Here is a 27,657-nt window from a genome sequence, read left to right as displayed (position 1 = left end):
CACAACTCTGTGCTGTCTTACCTATTTTGGAACTGATCCAAACTATGGAACATCAACACTATGTTTTTCGTTCCTTTACCTTCTTAAGCGGTTTTGACTTGTGTTACATGTTGGGATTCTTAATGAGCTCCCTATGAACCTTTTTCATCAGGCTTATTAACAGTTCCAATATAATTTTAAGACGGTTTTCCTTCTTATTATGGCTTTAACCATACGGAGAAGTGAAATTCAGTCTTTTTCTGTTGAATACGACCAATTCCAGTTGGATCTATTGTCGTTTTCACTTTGTTGTGTCAGCCAGGATTCCTTGCTTAATATCAAGTCCTCTATATGGCTTCTACCTTCAAGTTTCCAAGTTTTTCTTAAACTGGTAGTCATGAAGATGAGGATAAACTTCTTTGGGCAATCAGGGCTTTGAAGTTCTATCTCAGCAGTGTTAGTCGGAAGTCCATTCGAGGTTCTCAAAAGACACTCTTCATTTCCCCAAAAAAGGGGGGGGGGGGAGATGTGTCTGCGGCTTCTATTTCTGGGGGTTAGACCTTGACTAAGGAAAGTTACTCTTATCCTATCTAAGGATTCATTCCTTTTTAGGATCTGACCGCATGAATTAAGAGCTCTGTCTGTTTTGTGGGCATATATTAATCACATCCCACTTTTTGACGTGCTCTAAGCTGTTTTCTGGAGGAATCCGACCACCTTTGTCATCTTTTTATCTTCGTTTTCTGAAGTGCCAACAATACAATTTGTATATGTTTGGGCTTGTTGTGGTTTCACTAACGGTAGTGTCTTCTTTACGACATAGACATATTACTCTGTCCGAGAAGTCATAATTAATACCGTTTTAACGAAGATTACTTGATAACTCTTGTTTAGGGTTTTGCTATCATTAGCTGATAACCCTGTTTATGGGTTCTACTGTGTTAGGAAAATATATACCAACCTTCCCACCGCAGCTGCAAAATCAGCATAAGATAACAGGTCAGTATTTATGACATTAAAACAAATTTTTTAAATAAAATTCATTTTAATTATTAAATACTTACCTGTTATCCGTAAGTCCCACCTCCCACCCCGCTATTCGATTAATATTTTTGTATATATATTGAAAGAATATTGAGGGTTGGTTACCGATTTTTGGCTAGGTTGCATTGCACTATGTTTAACCTGGCCTGTATTAAGGTATTGAGGTGGCGGATTCCCAGTTAAAATTCCGGATGAGTTATTTCCCCTTGGAAAGTATAAGCATAAGATAACAGGTAAGTATTTAATAATTAAAATGAATTTTATTTAAACAATTTGTTTTAATTTAGCCTGCTCTGGGAAAACAGTGCTTAATGCATGTGCATTAAGTGTACACCTTGTTTAGCCTGAGCAGTCAGTCTTATCATGGACGATGATGGTTTTTATGTCCCCGGATCAAATGATCGGGGGTATAATGTTTTTGGCCTGTCTGTCTGTCATTGTATGTGTCTGTCATTGTATGTGTGTGTCTGTCCCAAAACTTTAACCTTGGTCATAACTTTTGCAACATTGATGTTAGCAACTTAATATTTGGCATGCATGTGTATCTCATGGAGCTGCACATTTTGAGTGGTGAAAGGTCAAGGTCATCCTTCAAGGTCAAAGGTCAAATATATGGCTTCAAACAGGCGCAGTAGGGGGCATTGTGTTTCACAAACACAGCTCTTGTTTTCATTGTATTTTTGTCCTCAGCAAAAATCCAGTTTAGTCGGACATTGTTGATCCTGATTAGCCTGTGCACATGCCAATTTTCCCACTGTGAGACTTAATAATGTGATGAACAACTGAGCTCTATCAAGGAAATGTTGGCATGTGTTTTGTGTTTAGCTGTACCTGGAGTACCAGTTGAAGCCGACGTGGGACTGGCTGATCACAATCATGGACTCCACGGAGGCCCAGCTCAGGTTTGGCTCCTCCCTCATCCACGCCACAGACTCTGCCAGCCCCTCCCACCCCCTGCATGGCGTCTCTCAGGGGCCCCGGGGCCTGCCCAGGGACAGGACCAGCAGGGATGAGGCCAGGATCCTCCAGGTGGTGGACTCCAGGAGGAGGAGAATAGGAGCTATAGGTAGGCTGTAGGTTTGTACAGGTGGTCGACTCCAGGAGGAGGAGAATAGGAGCTATAGGTAGGCTGTAGGTTTTTACAGGTGGTGGACTCCAGGAGGAGGAGAATGGGAGCTATAGGTAGGCTGTAGGTTTTTACAGGTGGTCGACTCTAGGAGAAGGAGAATAGGAGCTATAGGTAGGCTGTAGGTTTGTACTTGTGGTCGACTCCAGGAGGAGGGGATTGGAGCTATAGGTAGGCTTTAGGTTGATACAGGTGGTCGACTCCAGGAGGAGAATAGGAGCTATAGGTAGGCTGTAGGTTTGTACAGGTGGTCGACTCCAGGAGGAGAATAGGAGCTGTAGGTAGGCTGTAGGTTTGTACAGATGGTCAACTCTAGGAGAAGGAGAATAGGAGCTATAGGTAGGCTGTAGGTTTGTACTTGTGGTCGACTCCAGGAGGAAGTGAATTGGAGCTTTAGGTAGGCTGAAGGTTGATACAGATGGTCTACTCCAGGAGGAGAATAGGAGCTATAGGTAGGCTGTAGGTTTGTACTGGTGGTCGACTCCAGGAGATGAGTTTGAGCTATAGGTAGGCTGTAGGTTGCTACAGGTGGTCAAATCCAGGAGGAGAATAGGAGCTATAGGTAGGCTGTAGGTTTGTACAGGAGGTTGACTCCAGGAGGAGGAGAATAGGAGCTAAAGGTAGGCTGTAGGTTTGTTCAGGTGGTCGACTCCAGGAGGAGGAAAATTGGGGCTATAGGTAGGCTTTAGGTTTGTACAGGTGGTCGACTCTAGGAGTAGGAAAATAGGGGCTATAGGTAGGCTATAGGTTTGTACAGGTGGTGGACTCCAGGAGAAGGAGAATAAGAGCTATAGGTAGGCTGTAGGTTTGTACAGGTGATTGACTCCAGGAGGAGGAAAGGAGCTATAGGTAGGCTGTAGGTTTGTACAGGTGGTCGACTCCAGGAGGAGGAGAATAGGAGCTATAGGTAGGCTGTAGGTTTGTACAGGTGATGGACTCCAGGAGGAGGAGAATAGGAGCTATAGGTAGGCTTTAGGTTTGTACAGGTGGTCGTCTCCAGGAGGAGGAGAATAGGAGCTATAGGTAGGCTGTAGGTTTGTACAGGTGGTTGGTTCCAGGAGGAGGAGAATAGCAGCTATAGGTAGGTTTTAGGTTTGTACAGGTGGTCGACTCCAGGAGGAGGAAAATAGGAGCTATAGGTAGGCTGTAGGTTTGTACAGGTGGTCGACTCCAGGAGCAGACCTGTTTACTTTTATGGATTCGCCGTAGTTACTAAGGATTATTTGGCTAAACTACGCACTACGGATTTGTACTGAAAAACTACGGATCCATCTTTCAAAATGGTCAAATTTCAGTTTTTAATCGTACTTTCGCTTATTTTCGGTCTTAACGGGTAATGTATCAATCATAATCTCTTTGCCGCTTGCGTAGTAAAAACGTTGAAATTAAAAGCCTCCCGGGAAACGAGTGCTGATCGAGCTTGTCGAGTCATCACAGAACGACAACTGACTTGGGTATTGGTTCGCAAATTTAGCCGAATATATATACAATTTTACGTTGCTATCCAGTATACACATTCCTCTCTCTATTGCGGAGAATACCGACGATAGTCGAAGTATCAGGATTGAGCACGCCTGTTTTTACACACGTCCAAGATGGCGGCAAGCAGACGAGAAATTGCGATTAACTGCAAAAAAAATTAAATACCATTCAAATTAACAACGGATATCATATGGTCATTAGGGAATAATGTAATGCGTGTGTCAATTAACGCAACATACTACGTTTGAGATTTGAAAAAAAATATTTATCAGAAATCTGCACAGTGAATGTGCGTCACGGAAACAAGTGTTGGAAAATTGTCTACTCACAAAGTTAAAGCATTAATTATAATAAGATGAGTATCGTTCGAAAATGGAAAGAGACAAACATGATTTGATTTATATGTTAGTGGATCTGTGAATTAGATCTATAGGTAGGCTGTAGGTTTGTACAGGTGGTCGACTCCAGGAGGAGGAGAATAGGAGCTATAGGTAGGCTGTAGGTTTGTACAGGTGGTCGACTCCAGGAGGAGGAGAATAGGAGCTATAGGTAGGCTGTAGGTTAGAACAGGTGGTCGACTCATGGAGGAGGAGAACAGGAGCTATTGGTAGGCTGTAGATTTGTACAGGTGGTCAACTCCAGGAGGAGGAGAATAGGACCTATAGGTAGACTGTAGGTTTGTACAGGTGGTCGACTCCAGGAGGAGGAAAATTGGAGCTATTGGTAGGCTGTAGGTTTGCACAGGTGGTCGACTCCAGGAGGGGGAAAATAGGAGCTATAGCTAGGCTGTAGGTTTGTACAGGTGGTTGACTCCAGGAGGAGAAGAATTAGAGCTATAGGTAGGCTGTAGGTTTGTACCGGTGGTTGATTCAAGGAGGAGAATTGGAGCTATAGGTAGGCTGTAGGTTTGTATGGCAGTTTTGGTGAAAATATCAACGTTTTTATCATTGGTAGTGATTTCAGTATTTTGTTACCGTGTCCTTTTTAAACTTTAGTATTTTAAAAACCAGAATTAAGTATTTTCCAAATTCTATACATTCAGGGTTTAAATTGGCATATGTTGGGACATATGTCAATTAGCTTGATTCATGCTATATTACTTTTGATTAACTTTTATGTTTCACCATCATAAATAACTGTCCATGTTGCAGGTTCTGATGGGAACAGTGCCAGGCGAGACTTTCTCAACTATGCCCTGTCCCTGATGAGGTCTCATAACAATGAGCACTCTGACTCCCTGCCTGTAATAGACATCGCCTCCCTGCGGCACGTAGCATACGTGTTTGATGCACTCATCTACTACATGAGAAGCGGCACAGACACTGACACGGACGTGCTGAGGGACGGGATCTCTGTGATCTCGTGGCAGGACCATGATGAGAACGAGGCTGAGGACCATGACGACGACATGCAGGGCCCTCATATGGAGACAGACAGCATGGACGGCGAGGAGGCTGGGGGCAAGCTGGGCAGGAAACACCCCTTCTTCCAGAGGTCAGACTCCACCCTCTACCTGGGCTGCCCCCCTCCAGACCCGTTCCAGACTCCCCTGGTTCAGGCCCTGCCTCTGGCTGATCAGCCCCACCTGCTGCAGCCCAACTCACGCCGGGAGGACATGTTTGGTGTGGCCAAGCAGACCATAGTCCCTGCCGTAGGGGTAGCAGGGAGTGGGGATCACACTGCAGACAAGCTGCCCCTGAACCTCTCCCTCAGTAGCCGGGCTAGTGACCCCTCTCTCACTACGCACCCACACACAGGTGATGTGTCTACAGCATCAGCAGCACCAGAGGGTCAGACCACAGCTCCAAGTTCTACAGGAGCAAGTGTGATTGTGCGCCCCGGTGGGTCAGACCTGACCCGGCCTGGCGACCCACCTGGCCCTCTCTTCCCTCGGTTCTTCCTGCCTGTGTATGACCCTCTGATAATGTCAAGAGGAAGCACAGCCACTGAGGTGTCCCCCTCCCTAAGTAGCGCCGCCGGGCGTTTTCACACTCCCATGGCCCCAGCCATGCAGCCAGTGGAGCAGTTTGAGCCCCAGCAGGCCAGTGTGATTGTCCACTCGAGCTCTGCTGTGTCCAGTGTGGTGAGCTCCGCCAGCAGTACCTCCCCGGCCCCTGCCTCCCTCACCTCTCAGAACCTCCGCTCCGCCAGCTCCCCCATCTTCAATGTCAGTGCGGCCACACCTGGGGATCTGAGGACATCCGCGGTTAATATTCCACTGACGTCCGTGGTGTCCAGCTCCCCATCCCGTGCTGGCTCCCTGGTCTCCCAGTCTCCAGGAATGGCAGCCTTGCCACCAACAACAAGCAGGCAACAGTCAGCCAATGTCATTAGACATTCTCCACACAAACTCGAAGGTATGACAAGTAAGACAAGTATGAGTAAGTTTGTATTAACTTGTTTCAGTGGTTCAAACTGTACATTGAAATAGTTTATATGCTTTTTATGTTAAATAATCTAAATTGAGCATGATTCATTTAAATCTTAAAATATTGTGGATGTTATCTTCCACTGGTTTTGCATTTTCATATTATAGATTTTTTTCTCCAGTATGCACATTTGGCCATATTCGTTTTCCATTTTTGGTTTCAGGTGCCCAGAGTTCAGCTCAAAGTATGGATCTTTCATTGAGTGTGTCAGGTGCTATGCCTGACCTGTCGGTGAGCATTGAAGCCCCATTGGTCAGCAGTGGGGCCCCCTCCATTCCCATGGCAACCAGCCCTGTTACCCCAGAGGCCATAGACAGGCCGGCCCCAGTGTTCCTTCCTGCCCACCTTCCCCCTGGTGAGCTGGGCCAGGAGATGTCTGGCATGTCCCCCTTGTTGGCCCTGCAGGCGCGTACTAGTGGGTTCACTGAGTACAGTGTAACAGGTGGCAGTCCAGGTCGGTCCGGTGACAGGCTCGAGTCACAGTCATTTGGCAGCAGTGGATCGCTAGATCACCAGTCGTTTGGATTGCTCAGTCAGAATGAACTGCTTCTAAACCGGCCAGCCTCTATGACTCAGAATGTGGGTGCAATGTCAGACGAGCTGCCAGCCAACTTCTCCAGATCAGTAATGGGATCCTTGCACCAAGTGGAGACACAGAGTGCAAGTCTGGATCTAAGTGCAGCAGGAAGTCACCAGGCCAGTCCAAGTGCTGTTGGGCTCCCTACCAGGGCAGTGGTCTCCCCCATTTTGAGCCAGTTCAGTGTGGGTGTGTCTGGTCTTACCCAGCCCCCTGGGACGGCTGAGCGGATGGACCTGGATGGGTCCCTGGACCTCAGCAAGTCTGCGGCCGCTGTGTCTGCCCTGCAGTCAGTGGCAGTCACATCCACAGACACAGGGTAAAGACCTTCTTAATCAACTTAGACATTTGAGTCATTTGTTTGTTTTCTCAATTTACATTTTTATCTTTAACATATCTCAAGAATGTTAAAACAAATATAAATGTTTTTACAGTTGTTTATTAGAATTAACACTCAAATTGTTTTTTTTCTGGTACAGGTCTGTGGAGACCCCCATGGATACTGTGGGAGCCAATGAGAATGTGTCCAACACGGTTGTGGTGGAAACCTCACAGACCACATCAGTACCACACAGGTAAACTCAGTGCTCGTGATGTTTGGTCTCACAGACCACATCTGTACCACACAGGTAAACTCAGTGCTTGTGATGTTAGGTCTCACAGAACACATCAGTACCACACAGGTAAACTGATTGCTCGTAATGTTGGGTCTCACAGACCACATCAGTACCACACAGGTAAACTCAGTGCATGTGATGTAAGGTCTCACAGACCACATCAGTACCACACAGTGCTTGTGATGCTAGGTCTCACAGACCACATCAGTACCACACAGGTAAACTCAGTGCACATGATGTTAGGTCTCACAGACCACTTCAGTACCACACAGGTAAACTCTGTGCTCATGATGTTGGGTCTCACAGACCACATCAGTACCACACAGGTAAACTCGGTGCACGTGATGTAAGGTCTCACAGACCACATCAGTACCACACAGGTAAACTCAGTGCTCGTGATGTAAGGTCTCACAGACCACATCAGTACCACACAGGTAAACTCAGTGCACATGATGTAAGGTCTCACAGACCACATCAGTACCACACAGGTAAACTCAGTGCTCGTGATGTTAGGTCTCACAGACCACATCAGTACCACACAGGTAAACTCAGTGCTCGTGATGTTGGGTCTCACAGACCACATCAGTACCACACAGGTAAACTCGGTGCACGTGATGTTAGGTCTCACAGACCACATCAGTACCACACAGGTAAACTCTGTGCTCATGATGTTGGGTCTCACAGACCACATCAGTACCACACAGGTAAACTCAGTGTACGTGATGTAAGGTCTCATAGACCACATCAGTTCCACACAGGTAAACTCAGTGCTCGTGATGTTGGGTCTCACAGACCACATCAGTACCACACAGGTAAACTCAGTGCTCGTGATGTTGGGTCTCACAGACCACATCAGTACCACATAGGTAAACTCAGTGCACGTGATGTAAGGTCTCACAGACCACATCAGTTCCACACAGGTAAACTCAGTGCTTGGGATGTTAGGTCTCACAAACCACATCAGTACCACACAGGTAAACTCAGTGCTCGTGATGTTGGGTCTCACAGACCACATCAGTACCACATAGGTAAACTCAGTGCACGTGATGTAAGGTCTCACAGACCACATCAGTTCCACACAGGTAAACTCAGTGCTTGGGATGTTAGGTCTCACAAACCACATCAGTACCACACAGGTAAACTCAGTGCACATGATGTTAGGTCTCACAAACCACATCAGTACCACACAGGTAAACTCAGTGCATGTGATGTAAGGTCTCACAGAACACATCAGTACAACACAGGTAAACTCAGTGCACATGATGTTAGGTCTCACAGACCACATCAGTACCACACAGGTAAACTCAGTGCACATGATGTAAGGTCTCACAGACCACATCAGTACCACACAGGTAAACTCTGTGCTCGTGATGTTGGGTCTCACAGACCACATCTGTACCACACAGGTAACCTCAGTGAACATGATGTTAGGTCTCACAGAACACATCAGTACCACACAGGTAAACTCAGTGCTCGGGATGTTGGGTCTCACAGACCACATCAGTACCACACAGGTAAACTCAGTGCACGTGATGTAAGGTCTCACAGACCACATCAGTAACACACAGGTAAACTCAGTGCACATGATGTTAGGTCTCACAGACCACATCAGTACCACAAAGGTAAACTCAGTGCACATGATGTTAGGTCTCACAGACCATATCAGTACCACACAGGTAAACTCAGTGCACATGATGTTAGGTCTCACAGACCACATCAGTACCACACAGGTAAACTCAGTGCACATGATGTTAGGTCTCACAGACCACATCAGTACCACACAGGTAAACTCAGTGCTTGGGATGTTGGGTCTCACAGACCACATCAGTACCACACAGGTAAACTCAGGGCTCGTGATGTTAGGTCTCACAGACCACATCAGTACCACACAGGTAAACTCAGTGCTTGGGATGTTATGTCTCACAGAACACATCAGTACCACACAGGTAAACTCAGTGCTCGTGATGGTGGGTCTCACAGAACACATCAGTACCACACAGGTAAACTCAATGCTCGTGATGTTAGGGGTCATCATTTGTGTTAAGGAAAATGATATATTTCATGCAAGGTTCTAGATGTTTGTTCAGTGAAGAATGCCACAATTTGCTACACGAAGCATATCATGTCTTTCTCTGATATTGGAGACTTATATATGATGTGATGCATGTCTGTATATCATGATATTAGCTCTAGTCTGGGTAAACTGGGCTTAAGGATTGTGTATAAGTGTCGTCTCTGATAAGCTTGTGCACTCCACACAGGCTAGTCAGTGACGGCACTTTCTGCCTAGACTAGATTTTCTCTAAGAAGAGATTCCTTTAAATGAAAAATTCCATAAAAGCGGAAAGTGTTGTCTCTCAGCAGCCTTGTGCAGACTGCAGAGGCTTTTATGTGACAAAACCTCGTGCATGTGTAGTAAGCCCTTTTTTCCCAGAACGAGGCTCATATTATTTATGTTTTTTGCTCACTAGGTATCTGTTTATGACTTATTTATGACAGACATCTCTTATTATCTCTCAGTCAGATGTCTCTGGACTCTGTTGGCATTGTTACTACAATGTTACTACAATAACAGTCCTGGATTTGGTCTTGATCCAACAGTGATTTTCACCAATTATCAAGTTTTTTTATAAGGAAATACTACACAATGTTCTTCTGGGTTATCAATAGACTATCAATTGCAGTAAATCATGTTAATAAAAAAATACACTTGAACCAACTGTATTTTACTGTGACACAATTGCCAAGGTTGCATATAAGGTCTTCTAAGATCTGGTGCAATTATTGACATGAGCTCACTTTAATGGCCATATTTTCAATGGTAGCCTAATTTTGATAGTAATGTTTTATTAGAATGTCAATACTGGGAGACATATTGTTTTTGCCCTGTCAGTTTGTTGGTTTGCGTCAAACTTTAATATTGGTCATAACTTTTGCAATATTGAAGATAGCAACTTGATATTTGGCATGCATGTGTATCTCATGGAGCTGCACATTTTGAGTGGTGAAAGGTCAAGGTCATCCGTCAAAGGTCAAATATATTGGTGGGGGACATAGTGTTTCACAAACACATCTTGTTTATTTTCATAATAAACATTGAGGATTGAATAGATTTGTGTGTGGTGTTCAGTTGTATTCATAAACTCTGCAATTATCTTGTAGTAAATCTTGTGTTTCAAAGTAAAAACAAAGAATAGAGCTGTAAATCCAATCATGTGTCTGGTTTATGAAATTCTTTGAGCCTACAACCCTTGCCAGTGGTGGTAGTTGTTACCTGTAACATGTGTTTCTCCTGACAGACAAGGCCCCAGTCGGCCGGAGATGATTACCCACGATGCCCTGCTGGGCTGCTGGCGGCTCACTCTGGACCTGTTTGGGCGTGTGTTCTGTGATGACGTAGGCGTGGAGCCAGGCTCAGTGATTAGCGAGCTGGGGGGCTTCCCGGTCAAGGAGGGCAAGTTCAGGAGGGAGATGGAGAAGATCAGGAACTCACAGCAGAAGGACCTCAGTATTGAGGTACTGGACTTGTTATCCTCAGTACTGAGGTACTGGACTTGTTAAATGATTTTCTTGCTCGTTTATTAAAGAAAAAGAAACTGTTTTACTTGCTTGTCTTTTAATGTAGGACTAATGTTTTTTTTTTATTTGCCAGATCCTTTATTAGGGATTTTTGGACTTCACTAAATGTTGAGCCCGAACACCTTTTTTTTGCTTTGTCTATGGGTTGTTTATTTGATCACAAAGAGCGAAAGAGATCTTGTTTTACCATATTTTTTTACTAAATTTGTCTTGGAAATTGACAATGTAGGCTCATCAATGGTTTAAAGGCTACTTACAAAATGCCTGGTTTCATGAAATCTATGGAATATGGTATGAAATGAAAACTAGTCACATATGTATATGAATAGTCATTTTGAAATCTTGTTCAGTTCACTAATATAAATGTGCTCCTGTCACTTGACCCATGTTCATCCTACCTATATTATTGTTATGCCCCCCTTCGAAGAAGAGGAGGTATATTGCTTTGCACATTTCGGTCTGTCGGTTGGTTTGTCGGTCTGTCGGTCGGTCCGTCCACCAGGTGGTTTCCGGATGATAACTCAAGAACGCTTGGGCCTAGGATCATGAAACTTGATAGGTAGATTGATCATGACTCGCAGATGACCCCTATTGATTTTCAGATCACTAGGTCAAAGGTCAAGGTTACAGTGACCCAAAATAGTAAAATGGTTTCCGGATGATAACTCAAGAACGCTTAGGCCTAGGATCATGAAGCTTGATAGGTAGATTGATCATGACTCTCAAATGACCCCTATTGATTTTCAGGTCACTAGGTCAAAGGTCAAGGTCACAGTGACCCGAAATAGTAAAATGGTTTCCGGATGATGACTCAAGAACGCTTATGCCTAGGATCATGAAACTTCGTAGGTAGATTGATTATGGCTGGCAGATGACCCCTATTGATTTTCAGGTCACTAGGTCAAAGGTCAAGGTCACAGTGACCCGAAATAGTAAAATGGTTTCTGGATGATAACTCAAGAACGCTTATGCCTAGGATCATGAAACTTCATAGGTACATTGATCATGACACGCAGATGACCCATATTGATTTTCAGGTCACTTGGTCAAAGGTCAAGGTCACGGTGACCCGAAATAGTAAAATGGTTTCAGGATGATAACTGAAGAACGCTTATTCCTAGGATCATGAAACTTGATAGGTAGATTGATCGTGACTCGCAGATGACCCTATTGATTTTCAGGTCAAAGGTCAAGGTCACGGTGACCCGAAATAGTAAAATGGTTTCCGGATCATAACTCAAGAACGCTTATGGCTAGGATCATGAAACTTCATAGGTGAATGGATCATGATTGGCAGATGACCCCTATTGATTTTCAGGTTACTAGGTCAAAGGTCAAGGTCACAGTGACAAAAAACATATTCACACAATGGCTGTCACTACAACGGAGAGCCCATATGGGGGGCATGCATGTTTTACAAACAGCCCTTGTTGCAGTAAGCCTCGTTCGGGGAAAACTGCTTGTGCACAAAGTGTCATCCCTGTTAGCCACGGCAGGCCACAGACTAATCAGGGACGACACTGTCAGCCTACATTCTGCAGTCCACACAGACTAATCAGGGATGACACTGTCAGCCTACATTCTGCAGGCCACACAGACTAATCAGGGACAACACTGTCAGCCTACATTCTGCAGGCCACACAGACTAATCAGGGACGACACTGTCAGCCTACATTCTGCAGGCCACACAGACTAATCAGGGACGACACTGTCAGCCTACATTCTGCAGGCAACGCAGACTAATCAGGGACGACACTGTCAGCCTACATTCTGCAGGCCACACAGACTAATCAGGGACGACACTGTCAGCCTACATTCTGCAGGCGACACAAACTAATCAGGGACGACACTGTCAGCCTACATTCTGCAGGCCACACAGACTAATCAGGGACGACACTGTCAGCCTACATTCTGCAGGCCACACAGACTAATCAGGGACGACACTGTCAGCCTACATTCTGCAGGCCACAGACTAATCAGGGACGATACTGTCAGCCTACATTCTGCAGGCCACATAGACTAATCAGGGACGACACTGTCAGCCTACATTCTGCAGGCCACACAGACTAATCAGGGACGACACTGTCAGCCTACATTCTGCAGGCCACACAGACTAATCAGGGATGACACTGTCAGCCTACATTCTGCAGGCCACAGACTAATCAGGGACGACACTGTCAGCCTACATTCTGTAGGCCACACAGACTAATCAGGGACGACACTGTCAGCCTACATTGGACTAATCAGGGACGACACTTTTCAGCCTACATTGGACTTTTCAGGGACGACACTGTCAGCCTACATTGGACTTTTGTTTTGAAAAGACATCCTTTCAACATTCTATTGTGCCTTTCCCACTTAGATACGTATTTTCACACATTTGTAGTCCCTTAGAAAGTTATAATTAATTTAAGACCTTTCTAACTAGATTCAAGTTTTTAAGGCTTCATATCCAAACCTTAAATACTGATGAGCAGCAAACAGTATAAAACCTGAACAGACTGCATGTTACTCGCAGGCTGTTCTGGTTTATGCTCTTTGCACATAGCAATTTTTACTTTGCTTCTAAGTGGGAAAGGTTAAAAAAACTAAATGTGTAAAAGACTAATCAGAAATGACACTTTATGCACATGCAATTAACACCATTTTAGCAGAACGTGGCTCATATATGCTCCTTTCACTTTGTGAACATACATCCTACCTCTATTCTTGCTTCCCAGGTTCCTACATTTCTGTCTGCTCTGGTTCCAGGTTGTGCGTGCCAGAAACCAGCTGATCACCCAGGCCTTCAAGCAACTCAATGCCTACTTTAACCGGCGCACCAACACCAGTGGGCCTCCCCTGGCAGTCCACAGGGTCAAGGTCACATTTACAGACGAGCCAGGGGAGGGAAGTGGGGTGGCCAGGAGCTTCTACACTGCTATAGCAAATGTAAGGAACAGTAAGGGTGCAAACATGGTGAAAATGTTTGTGTCTTTTTTCCTTTCAATGATTGAATAAAAACAGTATTACCCTGTAGCATTCAAATATCCTTTACTTAAATAACATAAGATGATAAGAGTACTGAAAGGGTGCAAATATGATGAAAATGTTTTGTGTCTTTTTTCCTTTCAATGATTGAATAAAAACAGTATTACCCTGTAGCATTTAATTATCCTTTACTTAAATAACATAAGATGATAAAAGTACTGACCATTGATCCTATCCCATATCATTGGCCATGAATTGATATGCTTTCTCCATATTCTTCGTGTGAAATGTTGAAAGTTAATGATCATATTATTATATACATTAAAAACTTTAACATCAAATTGTGTTGCTTGAATTGTTATTGACAAATAATGTCATAAAGGCATGGTCCAATTATTCAAACTTGAGCTCCATGTTCAGGTAAAAGTAATTTTTAGCAACTTGTTCATAAAACAGTATAAAATTATCTTATCATAGCATAGCCATTTAAAATGAAACATCAGTTAATTATATTTGTTATATTTACTTATAATATCTTCATACACAAAGTAGCAACATTTTGCCCACTGGGTTGATACTTTATCAACTTCACTTTTCTTCAGTTGCAATGTGCTTTTCTCTGGGAACATGGGGCTTAATACATGTGTGTAAAGTGTGGTACCATATTAGCCTGTGCAGACTGCGGAACAGGGCGACACTTTCCACTTTTTTCCGTAGTTTTTGTTTAATGGAAGTCTCTTTTTTAAGGAAAAAAGAAGTCTAGGTGTGTAATGTTGTCCCTGATTAGCCCGTTCAGTCTGCACAGACTAAATTGTGATTACACTTCACATACATGCATTTAGCCCAGTGTTCCCAGAATGAGACTCATATAATTTAAGAGAAATTTATTTTACAAGACCTCTTTTGTACATGGAGCTGTATTGTACTCAAATCCAGTTATCATGTAAATATGGGCAACATATAGGCTATCAATATCCTTGTGATCAACCAGACTACAGATGAGTAACCCAAGACCATTATGGTCATTATGTTTTCTGTTTATCTTGAAGGCTGTGCTGTCACAAGAGAAGTTGCCTCCCCTAGACAATGTGATGATCGGAGGAAAAAGTCTGCAGTACAGTACGTCAGTTTGTATTCCCTGCAATACAGTATGTCAGTTGTATTCCCTGCAGTACTGTTTGTCAGTTTGTATTCCCTGCAGTACAGTACGTCAGTTTGTATTCCCTGCAGTACAGTATGTCAGTTTGTTTTCCCTGCAATACAGTATGTGACTTGTCAGTTTGTATTCCCTGCAGTACAGTATGTCAGTTTGTATTCCCTGCAATACAGTATGTCAGTTGTATTCCCTGCAGTACAGTATGTCAGTTTGTATTCCCTGTAGTACAGTTTGTCAGTTTGTATTTCCTGCAGTACAGTATGTCAGTTTGTATTCACTGCAGTACAGTGTGTATTCCCTCAGTATAGTGCGTCAGTTTGTATTCCCTGCAGTACAGTACGTCAGTTTGTATTCCCTGCAGTACAGTACGTCAGTTTATATTCACTGCATTACAGTATGTCAGTTTGTATTCCCTGCAGTACTGTATGTCAGTTTGTATTCCCTGCATTACAGTATGTCAGTTTGTATTCCCTGCAGTACAGTTTGTATTCCCTGTAGTACAGTTTGTATTCCCTGCAGTACAGTACGTCAGTTTGTATTCCCTGCATTACTGTATGTCAGTTTGTATTCCCTGCATTACAGTATGTCAGTTTGTATTCCCTGCAGTACAGTTTGTATTCCCTGCAGTACAGTTTGTATTCCCTGCAGTACAGTACGTCAGTTTGTATTCCCTGCATTACTGTATGTCAGTTTGTATTCCCTGCATTACAGTATGTCAGTTTTATTCCCTGCAGTACTGTATGTCAGTTTGTATTCCCTGCAGTACAGTACGTCAGTTTGTATTTCCTGCAGTACAGTATGTCAGTTTGTATTCCCTGCTGTAAAGTTCGTCAGTTTGTATTCCCTGGATTACAGTATGTCAGTTTGTATTCCCTGCAGTACAATATGTCAGTTTGTATTCCCTGCAGTACAGTGTGTATTCCCTCAGTATAGTGAGTCAGTTTGTATAACATGCAGAGCAGTATATCAGTTTGTATTCCCTGCAGTAAAGTACGTCAGTTTGTATTCCCTGCAGTACAGTACGTCAGTTTGTATTCCCTGCAGTACAGTATGTCAGTTTGTATTCCCTGCAGTACAGTAAGTCAGTTTGTATTCCCTGCAGTACAGTAGGTCAGTTTGTAATCTCTGCAGTAAAGTACGTCAGTTTGTAATCTCTGCAGTAAAGTACGTCAGTTTGTATTACCTGCAGTACAGTATGTCAGTTTGTATTCTCTGCAGTACAGTACATCAGTTTGTACCTGCAGTAAAGTACATCAGTTTGTATTCATTGCAGTACAGTATGTCAGTTTGTGTTCCCTGCAGTACAGAACGTCAGTTTGTATTCCCTGCATTACAGTATGTCAGTTTGTATTCCCTGCAGTACAGAACGTCAGTTTGTATTCTCTGCAGTACAGTACATCAGTTTGTACCTGCAGTAAAGTACATCAGTTTGTATTCATTGCAGTACAGTATGTCAGTTTGTATTCCCTGCAGTACAGAACGTCAGTTTGTATTTCCTGCATTACAGTATGTCAGTTTGTATTCCCTGCAGTACAGAACGTCAGTTTGTATTACCTGCAGTACAGTACGCCAGTTTGTATTCCTTGCATTACAGTATTTCAGGATGTATTCCCTGCAGTACATTGTTTCAGTTTGTATTTCCTGCAGTCAATTGATTTTGAAAAAAATTGGCACAAATGGTCACTAGGTCAAAGGCTCACCATGGCATTGTGTAATTGGACACTAAAATGTTTCTGCCTATATCTCATAAAGGTAGAGTTTAAGTTGATCTTTTTGTTCCGGCAATAACCTCAACCTTGCTTGATTTGATTTTTGATTTTTTCACAAAAGTACAGCTCCAGTAAAGAAAATTCGCAGCAAGCAAAGTCTAGATAAAGGGTAAATGTTTATATGAAATAAATGCTTTTCACTTTCTTGCTGATATGGCTGGAAAGTGAGCTGCATTCAAACAACTTATACAATTAATAAAGGGTATAAAACAGCAAAAAATATCTGTCATGGCATGCACATTGCCATCTTGTTTGTCATGTGATAACCCCATCTGAATAAGCACCTGTGTAAGTGATTTTGGTGATATTCAATGACACAGTTGGCCACAAGGAATTTAAATGGAAACAATGAGGATAATTTACTAAATGTCATTTTTGTGTGTGCCTGCATTGATCCTACAGTGTTTTCAGGGTTTTTATGCTCCCCCCAAAAAAATTTGAGGGGAGATTATAGTCGCCGCTTCGTCTGTCTGTGTGTCCGTCCGTGTACAATTTTTGTCCAGGCTATTTCTCAGCATCTAATGACCGGAATTCAATTAATGGTAAGCTTCACTACCAAGAGGAGATGTGCATATTATCAGCGGGTTCTGGTCGTATGATTTTTCACAGAGTTATGGCCCTTTGAAATTTTCCATTAACTGTAAATATAGTGCAATTCCTGTCCGGGCTATTTCTCAGCAAATAATGATTGGAATTCAATGAAACTTTATGGGAAGCTTCACTACCAAGAAGAGATGTGCATTTTATCAGCCGGTTCCGGTCGGATGATTTTTCACAGAGTTATGGCCCTTTGAAATTTTCCATTGTACATATAGTGCAATTCTTGTCCGAACTATTTCTCAGCAACTTATTACAGGAATTCAATGAAACTTTATGGGAAGCTTCACTACCAACAGGAGATGTGCATATTATCAGCCGGTTCTGGTCGGATGATTTTTCACAGAGTTATGGCCCTTTGAATTTTTCCATTGTACATATAGTGCAATTCTTGTCCGAGCTATTTCTCAGCAACTTATCACGGGAATTCAATGAAACTTTATGGGAAGCTTCACTACCAACAGGAGATGTGCATATTATCAGCCGGTTATGGTCGGATGATTTTTCACAGAGTTATGGCCCTTTGAAATTTTCTATAAACTATTCATATAGTGCAATTCTTGTCCGGGCTATTTCTCTCCAACTACTGACTGGACTTCAATGAAGCTTTATGGAAGCTTAACTACCTTGAGGAGATGCACATGTTATTAGTGGGTTCTGGTTAGATGATTTATTTAGAGAGTTATGGCCCTTTGGAATATATAGTGCAATATTGTGACAAAAAAAACCTTTGGGTAGCATCACCCGTCTCCGACGGTTTCTTGTTATATTGGGTTTTGAGCCATATTTCAGCCTGTCCAATAAAAAAAAGAACTCAGTGATTGCTTAAAATTTCTAATTGTTTAAAAATAAATAAATTATTTTTTAATAAATCTTAACTTTGAGTGCATCTCCCTATCTAGGTGAAAACATTGTTCTTCTCTATTTTGAAGTATTTCTTGGCAAAAAAAACAACACAGAAACAACCACGATTTCCTAATTGTAATTTAAAAAAAACACATTGTTGCCGACTCCTATCCCCAAAATGGTGGAAAATCCTTGTCCTTGATGCAAGCCTTTGTGTACATTTCAGATGTGATACAGCGTTTGCGTACTCGTGAGAGGGAGAGAGAGAGACAGAGGAACTCGCCCTCACAGCGGCGTAGCAGCAGGGACAGGGAGACTCGCAGGTACGTACTCGTGAGAGTGAAAGAGACAGAGGAACTCGCCCTCGCAGCGGCGTAGCAGCAGGGACAGGGAGACTCGCAGGTACGCCGCCTCAATTAACATGATTTTAAAGCACACTAAACCCAGCTTTATTGGCATCTTATTTGATGCACATTAAATGCTTATTTATTGAGCATGTTACACTCTTGTGTATCTTTTCTGTACTTTTTCTGCACCCCTCAGATGGGGTTTGCATCATCTGAAAATTGTCTGATGTTGAATTGCTAGCTGAGTTGGTAGAAAGCCTAGCTACATAACATAAACATGTCATAATGGGGTCTGATTTCTTCATGTATGGATGGCACTTGTCAGTTACTATCAAAAGTATTTGCCCTTTGTTCTGGTTAAACACTTTGAAATGAAAGAGTTTAAGTTGCTGTAGTGTCTTACAACTTAGACAGCTTTGAAACAAAGAATTGATCAATAGATTTATGGGATGCCAGGATATGAATAAAACACCTATAAAAATGGCACAAAGAGACAATTATAAGGTGAATTCCCTAACTTTATCTTTACAAAAACTCATATGAAGCATCTCCATTCTGCCTACCCAATATGCTTACAGGTATCTGTTGTGTAATGCCTAATACCCTACCCTAAGTGTCATCCCAGATTAGCCTGTGCAGTCCACATGGGCAAATCCAGGAAGACACTTTCTGCCTTTACTTGATTTTCTCTAAGTAGAGACTTCCTTTAAATGAGAAATACTAAGAAAGCGGAAAGTGTTGTTCCTGATTAGCCTGTGCTGACTGCATAGGCTAATCTGAAAAGACCCGTTACGCACAGGCATAACGTCCATCTTTCTCAGATGGCTGCTCATTTATTGATATTGACTGTGATTTCAGGAACCTCTCGTATGACGCCGCCCCGTTCTACATGCCGTCTGACCCCAATGCCAGCCCTGGCGGTAACCTGGAGGTGCCCCCAGATGGCAGCAGTGACACCATGACTCAGTATCGTAGACAGCTGGGAGAGAGGCTCTACCCTAGGGTGCGAAACCTGCAACCAGTAAGGCAGCCGTACAATTTATTATATCACCCAATCTGCAACCAGTAAGGCAGCTGAACAATTCATTATGTCACACAACCTGCAGCCAGTAAGGCAGCTGTACAATATTATGTCACACAACCTGCAACAGTAAGGCAGCTAAACAATGCATTATATCACACAACCTGCAACAATAAGACAGCTGTACAATTCATTATGTCACACAACCTGCAACAGTAAGGCAGCTGTACAATTCATTATATCACACAACATGCAACAGTAAGGAAGCTGTACAATTCATTATATCACACAACCTGCAACAGTAAGACAGCTGTACAATTCATTATGTCACACAACCTGCAACAGTAAGGCAGCTGTACAATTCATTATGTCACACAACCTGCTACCAGTAAGGCAGCTGTACACTTCATTATGTCACACAACCTGCTACCAGTAAGGCAGCTGTAAAATTCATTATGTCACACAACCTGCAGCCAGTAAGGCAGCTGTACAATTAATTCATATGTCACACAACCTTCAGCCAGTAAGGCAGCTGAACAATTCATTATATGACACAACCTGCAACCATTAAGGCAGCTGTACAATTTATTATGTCACACAACCTGCAACCAGTAAGGCAGCTGTATAATTCATTATATCACACAACCTGCAACCAGTAAGGCAGCTGTACAGTTCATTATGTCACACAACCTGCAACCAGTAAGGCAGCTGTACAATTTATTATGTCACACAACCTGCAACCAGTAAGGCAGCTGTATAATTCATTATGTCACACAACCTGCTACCAGTAAGGCAGCTGTACAATTAATTATGTCACACAACCTGCTACCAGTAAGGCAGCTGTACAATTCATTATATCACACAACCTGCTACCAGTAAGGCAGCTGTACAATTCATTATATCACACAACATGCTACCAGTAAGGCAGCTGTACAATTAATTATGTCACTCAACCTGCAACCAGTAAGGCAGCTGTACAATTGATTATCACACAACCTGCAACCAGTAAGGTAGCTGTACAATTCATTATGTCACACAACCTGCAACCAGTAAGGCAGCTGTACAAGTCATTATGCCACACAACTTGCAGCCAGTAAGGCAGCTTTTCAATTCATTATGTCACACAACATGCAACAGTAAGGCAGCTGTACAATTCATTATGTCACACAACCTGCAGCCTGTAAGGCAGCTGTACAATTAATTCATTATGTCACACAACCTGCAACCAGTAAGGCAGCTTTAAAAAACATTACGTCACAATTGTATAAATGCTTTTAAAAATTACAAAACCCATCATTTGCATATAAGACATTTTTATATTGGTATAATTTTTATTTGTTGATATTAGTGTTATGTAATTTTAATGTCATAAATACATACCTGCTATCCCTAGCTATACCTCCCCAGGTGGGTTAGCTTCTCCAGAAATCTTAAAGTGCCCGAATTCGGCCACCTCTGCTACAGAAAACAGATTCAGGTTAAACATAGTACAATGAAACCTAACCGGAAATCAAGAACCGTGACTCATCTTACTTTTCTGGACAACACAACGTGCTTATCGCCATATTTTATCGGCTTTATATTTGGACTTTTAGTTCAATTGTGCGTGGTGGAATTGGGTTTGAAATTGATGAATTGTATAATTTATCGTTTCTGCTTCATTCAGAAATCTTTTCTTGTATTATTTTGTTGATAATTCATTGTTTTTCACTTTTTCCGGATTTTTCCATGTGCTCATGATTTGAGCACGAGAATTTTGTGATTTTTGTCAACAAGTTATTGACAATTTTGTACATTGTAAATACTTTGTTTAACTGATTATTTCAGTTATTTTGTTCTTTTTACATTGTTTTCTTACGCGGATTCTCTTCTTTTTCTACTTTCAGAATAAGAATGAGTTTACAAACTAGAGGTTCATGTGGGCATTTTAAGGCTTCGTGGGATTCCCACAAGACTTGTTTGTCATGCACTAATTGTTCCTTTGAACATAAATGCTCTGTTTGTAGTTCGTAAGACGTGGCAGAAAGCAATCAATCGCAGAACGTTTCTTGCAGAAAACATACAGATGAATCTTCATCAGATGAGAAATTCCCGGTGACTTTGCAGCAGACGTCAGATGATCAATTGCAGCATCAGTCAGGATGGCATTGGTCAAGATCGTACATAGGTGTTCTTCTATACAATGACAGAATTTTTATCATTTGCCATTGTGTGCAATAATGATTTTACTTTCCATATGACAATCTGTTTTGAATTAAACTTTGTTTAATTTATGATCTTCGGCAGTCGTATTATAGGTTATTGGTACTATTGACTTTCTCTTTTTCAAAAATAATAAGAGAATGTTGATTATTTTTAATGATTTTATGTTCCGTATGATAATCTGGTCTGTGACCAGTTTTATTGTTGAATATGTTTTGCTCTTGTCTTCCATATAATCGACTACATGATGGTCGCAGATACAAGAGTGGATTAATACCGGGTGACTTTGAAGACCACAGATGACACATTGCAGACATCAGTCACCGGGTATCAGGCAGGATGGCGATCGTACTTTACCATCGGAAAGTCGATCAACACCAGACCTTATGGCGACAACCATCAGTCGGTCTTTGCCTGATGGCATTGGTCAAAGACATCGACCAATGCCAGACCAATTGGCAACCGCCGTACGGTCATTATCCGGTGATTACGCTGGTCATTTCATGACCGGTACCGGACCGGTCACCGGGGTCCGGTCTCGACAACGACCGGTCACCAGGGACCAGTCCGACCCATCGGTCACAGGTCAACAGAGACCGGTCCGGTCACCGGTCATATGTTATTGATGACCGGTCCGGTGACCGGTCACCGGTCAGTACTACAGGTCACCGGTCAACTGACCGGACACCGGTCAACATGCACTGATCATTAACTGGTCAACAGTTGCCAGTCACCAGTCAATGATCAGAAACAGACGTTCTCCTTCATCGGATTATTCCACTTCTTTGTCGTCGAATGCATATTCGTCGTCGACTAGTTCCAATTATAGAGGTAGACGTAGACGTTGGACACGCTCTAATTCATCGAGCAGTCCTCATTCACGTCATCGTTATGATCATCATCGATCATCACGGAAACGATACTCGAGGAGACAATTTCTTTGGAAATTATGTACCTGTCACTTCTGATAATTCACCGGCTATTTCCGGCTTTAATTATCAGTGTGTTGACTTTCGTTAGAAAGTTGATCAATATCAGACCATATGGTGACAACCGTCAGCCTGTTTATGCTCGATGGCATTGGTCAAGGACTATGACCAATGCCGGACCATTTGGCAGCTGCCATACGGTCATTGCCTGGTGACAACACTGGTCATAGCATGACCGGTACGTCACCGGGTAACTCACCGGTCACCGGTCCATGGAACCCGTCACCGGTGACCGGTCCGTGGTACCGGTCATCTGGGCCGGTCCGATCACCGGTCCGTGGTACCGCTCCAGTCACCGATCAATACTACCGGTCACCGGTCAATGCTACCGGTCACCGGTCATTGATCAAGTAGAGACATTGATATTCATCATAGGATTATTTATCGTCTTCTTCTTCTTCAAGGCATCTGGGTCGTCAACTAGTACCGACAATATATGTAGACGTCGTACACGATCTCCAAGACCTGCGGAGATGTCTACTAATTTGACAATCTCTATCACGGAAAATTAGTCCGTACATTTGATTCCAACAGGCTTTCTAAGGATGCTTCTCGCATTGATACACACCTTCCTAGTGGTTCTACTGTCTTATCAGTATTTCAGTCGTTGGAATCAGCTAATAAGACATTCCAAAACGAGGAGAACTGTGGAGAGTGCCTTAGGATTTATCTGATCCTAAGCATAATGAACGGACTAGAAGCTACAAACCTCTCAGTTTGTTGAAAATGGTCTCCGGACAATCTGTTATCACAGATTCCAATTCTTATGGAGTTAATACCACATCTTCAATGGTGGCTAGACAAGTAGACTCTCTTGGCAGGAGTGCCCCTTCTTCCTCCGCAACCGTCTTTGTATCTTATGACGGACGCGATCAAGGAAGGTTGGGGTGCTCATCTGGAACCACTCAGTCTGACAGTTTGGGGGTTGTGGTCTCATCAGGAGTCACATCTACATGTCAACAATCTAGAAATGCGAACGGTCTTTCTAGCTGTATCTCATTTCCAGTCACATCTTCGAGACTCTTGTGTATGGTGTCAACAGACAACACATCAGTTGTGACTTACATTCAGGCACAGGGGGGAACACATTCTCACTCCCTGTATCTGGAAACCAAGTGGTGTCTAGACTAGAAGTTTTCTTGACAAGAGTATTGCACATCAACATCTTGAAAAGCAAGCATTCTTTTTAAAGCTGTTTTTCTTTAAAAAAACAACAAAAAAAACGTTCACGATTCCTTTGTGACGGTTTCAACTAACACACATCGGTCGTTGTTTACTTCCAGACACAGAGGTGAACATTTTATCACTCTTTGTGTCTGGAAACCAGGAACTTTTTCATTCTTTGCAAGAACATCAAAATTTCTCTAGAGTCTTACACATACCAGGTCGTCTCAACGCCCTGATGGACGTTTTGTCTTGCAGTTCTTTCTGTCGAATTAGTTTCCGTTGGGTTTAATGAAATATAATTTGCGCATGTGCGGCAGTATTTTTACAATTGCGTGGATGTATATGCAAAGTTAATCGAAGAACGTTGTTTATCATCAAACGCTAATTATCAGCGTAATGCGATCGTTGATCGCAGTGTAATACTGAACAACGTCAATAATGCATTTCACAGAAATCGATCCAGCAGGGTGTGCGATTGTTATACATTCGTCCACTTGACATAACTGGAAATATCTTGCCTTCTTTGTGAGTTTTTGCCATAATTTCATGGAAACTAATTAATGAACCATAGGATTATGGTTTTATGACCTTTTTAAGTCTCTTGTACAATTATTTTCAGGAAACTTCTTCACAGGTCAATTTCATATCTCAGAGAGACATATTTATACTGATCCAAGCTATGAAACGTCAACATTATGTTTTTCGTTCATTTACCTTCTTAAGAGGTTTTGGCTTGTGTTATTGGGTTGCTTAATGAGCTTCCTTGTTTTGTTACCTCAGCCAGAATTCCTTGCTTAAAACCAACTCCTCTCTATGGCTTCTACCCTTCAAAGTTCCAAATCTTTCTAATACTTGTGGACATGAAGATGATGATAGACTTCTTTGCCCAGTCAGGGCGTTAAAATTCTATCTTTTGATGAAAAGTCTATTCGAGGTTCTCGTAAAAGACTTTTCATTCCGTTAAAAGGGGGGGGGGGGTTGTGTCTGAGGCTTCGAATTTTCGTTTGGTAGCCTCGACTATTAAGAAGGCGTATTCATCTCTCTCATCTAGGGATTTATCCCTTTTCAAGATTAGACCACATGAATTAAGAGCTCTTTTGGCTTCGTGGGCGTATATTAATGATGTTCCACTTTTTGAAGTGCTTCAAGCTGCTTTCTGTAGGAATCCAACCACCTTTTCCTCATTCTATCTTCGTTCTCTTGAGTGTCAACAGGACAATTTATTTATGTTTGGTCCTTTTGTGGTTGCTCAAACAGTAGTTTCTTCCATGGCGTAATGTACTGGTCCTATTCAGAAACTAAGTACAATACTGTACTAACGAAGATTGTATGAGGACACATTTCTACTATCTCTGGCTGAAAAACCTGATTATTGGTTTTTGCTGTGATGGGAAAATATTACGAGAACCTCCCGCCACAGCTACAAAATCAGCTAGGGATGGCAGGTATGTATTTATGACATTAAAACAAATTTTTGAAAATAAAATTCATTTTAATTATTAAATACTTACCTGCTATCGGTAAGTCCCACCTCCCAACCCCGCTTTTTGTTTTATATTTTCATAATTGTATGAAAAGTAAGATGAGTTACAGTTCTTGATTTCCGGTTAGGTTACATTGTACTATGTTTAATCTGAATCTGTTTTCAGTTGGAGAGGTGGCCAAATTTCGGCACTTGAAGATTTCTGGAGAAGCTAACCCACCTGGGGAGGTATAGCTAGGGATAGCAGGTAAGTATTTAATAATTCAAATGCATTTTATTTTAGAAAATTTGTTTTGGGTATTTATTGATATCAGTATAACATCATATTGCAGTGTTTGTTGATATCTGTTTTACATCATACATGTATTTGGGTATTTGTTTATCAGGTGTTTCATATCAAAATAATTGTGAACATCAATCCCTTTGTGTGAAATCTGGATAAATCAGGATTGCAAAACAGGCGCATGATGTATGCGTGGAAATATGAACAGTGATCCAGTCTTAATTATTGTAATTGTATAATTATTTGTTACAAACTTAAATAGACAATAAGAGACAATTAATAATTGTTTCACAGTGTCAAAATGGTCATTTCAACATTTTCTGACCTGCATTAATTGGAACCAAACAAATGCAATTTTATCTCACCTGTTTTTATATCCCCTTAGAGGGGATGGAGATTCTGTCCATCCCTCTGTGCACAAGTTGGATATCAGTGCATGCTGATATTTCAGTCACTGGCCCCCAAGATCACTGGCATGTTGTTGGAGCTTTCCCCGGCCCAGCTGATTGTCATGCTGACATCAGAGGAGACACTGAGACAACGGGTGGATGAGGCCGTGGACATCTGTATGGCACACAACCGATCACAGTACAGTAGTTTTTCACCATTTAGGGATTGGGGTTTGGGCTGTTGGCGTATTTTGGGCTAAAATTTGGGAAATGGTGGTGTTGTGTTTTTTTGCCAACAAATACTTTAACATTCAGAATAAGGGTTTTCAATATTATATTTAATAAGGTTTAATCCATAGAGCTGCTGGATATGGAAATAAACTGAATATTCCATTTTAATTACACAAAGACAAATATTATTTATGTATTTTTATTGTTGGAAACCTTCAATTTGAAATGTTAAGAAGTCATTTGGGAAAAATGTCTTCTTTTTTACTTCGAGAATGGGGCCAAATACTGGCCCCTAATTTATTTTGCCCCTGATTGGACCAACAAATTTTAAGTTATGTACACAATCTCATGCCACATTGGACCAGTAAGCAATGATGGGTTAAACTGGACAAGTTTGCTATGTTGTCCCATAAATTCAGAGATTAAGAAAGTAACACAATTTATTTCTTATTAAGTTGAGCAAAAGAACAACATTGTCATAATACAACACCTTTAAAGCGTTAAAACTCTCTGTCAAAGTTTCATTAGGGCATGCACTATAAATCTACTTATTTATTGAGGAATTATAAACATGCCTGTGTCAGGTTGCCACGTTTGTCTTTCCTGAGCACAACATCTTGATGATGAATGAATGAATCTGAGCCAAGTGTTTAAAAACATTTTCCCAAAGAAATCTCGGTTAAGTTCCAAACTGTTTAACATGAGTTCAAAAACTATGTCACAAGGTAAAGTTTAAAAAAAAGCTTGTTAACATCATTTTACTATTGTGAAATCTTGGTAACTTTCTTGAAGTCATATATTTAGTCCAATCTTCTTGAAGCATGTGGTCTAATGATATCCGAGCCAAGTTTGAAGAGGTTCCGGTTTGTTGGAAATCATTTTCCAGGAGGCAGGGCAGTTTTCCTTATATGGCAATTGTGAAACCTTCTGGACACTGTAGAAGGCATGATTTAAGTTTAAATTAATAAACTTGGTCTGAATAAGTTGTTCTTATGATATCTCAACTGAGTTTGAAAAGGTTTTGGTTTGTTGTAATGTAAAACATTGCTGATTTCCCTTTTATGGCAATAATTAAATCTTGTCAACACTTAAAGCGAGATTTTATGATTTTGTTAAATATTAATTAATTTATATAAAATGTGTAAAAAAACTAATGAAACATATATTTCAATATAAATTAAAATAAAAATTAAGAAGAACATGTGTCGAAAAATGTGAAATAAGACAGATATTTAATTCTGAAATGGAAAATTTCTGTACAGTCGAATTTGCTAGCATGTAAATCATGCATGTACGATTTGAATCTAAATTTAGTTTTATGGTTCACTTTAAATTCCTGCAACAATATCTACTCATACGACACACGAACACTAA

General features: G+C 41.9%; 1 protein-coding gene across 1 annotated transcript in view; it reads left to right on the top strand.

Annotated features, from left to right (window-relative positions):
- Positions 1-27,657, top strand: part of LOC127864547 (E3 ubiquitin-protein ligase UBR5-like) — a 128,453-nt gene that overhangs the window by 77,470 nt on the left and 23,326 nt on the right. Inside the window, 10 exon segments of the mRNA XM_052404269.1 lie at positions 1,849-2,089; positions 4,783-5,988; positions 6,224-6,956; positions 7,117-7,212; positions 10,554-10,770; positions 13,585-13,764; positions 14,853-14,922; positions 18,398-18,494; positions 19,377-19,539; positions 26,115-26,251. Of these exon segments, the coding sequence (XP_052260229.1) occupies positions 1,849-2,089; positions 4,783-5,988; positions 6,224-6,956; positions 7,117-7,212; positions 10,554-10,770; positions 13,585-13,764; positions 14,853-14,922; positions 18,398-18,494; positions 19,377-19,539; positions 26,115-26,251 (3,140 nt within the window).

The sequence above is a fragment of the Dreissena polymorpha genome, chromosome 1 (genome assembly GCF_020536995.1).
Source record: "Dreissena polymorpha isolate Duluth1 chromosome 1, UMN_Dpol_1.0, whole genome shotgun sequence".
NCBI lineage: Eukaryota > Metazoa > Mollusca > Bivalvia > Myida > Dreissenidae > Dreissena > Dreissena polymorpha.
The sequence above is the reverse complement of the archived record's forward strand: the minus strand, read 5'-3'. Positions and strand labels throughout refer to the sequence as shown.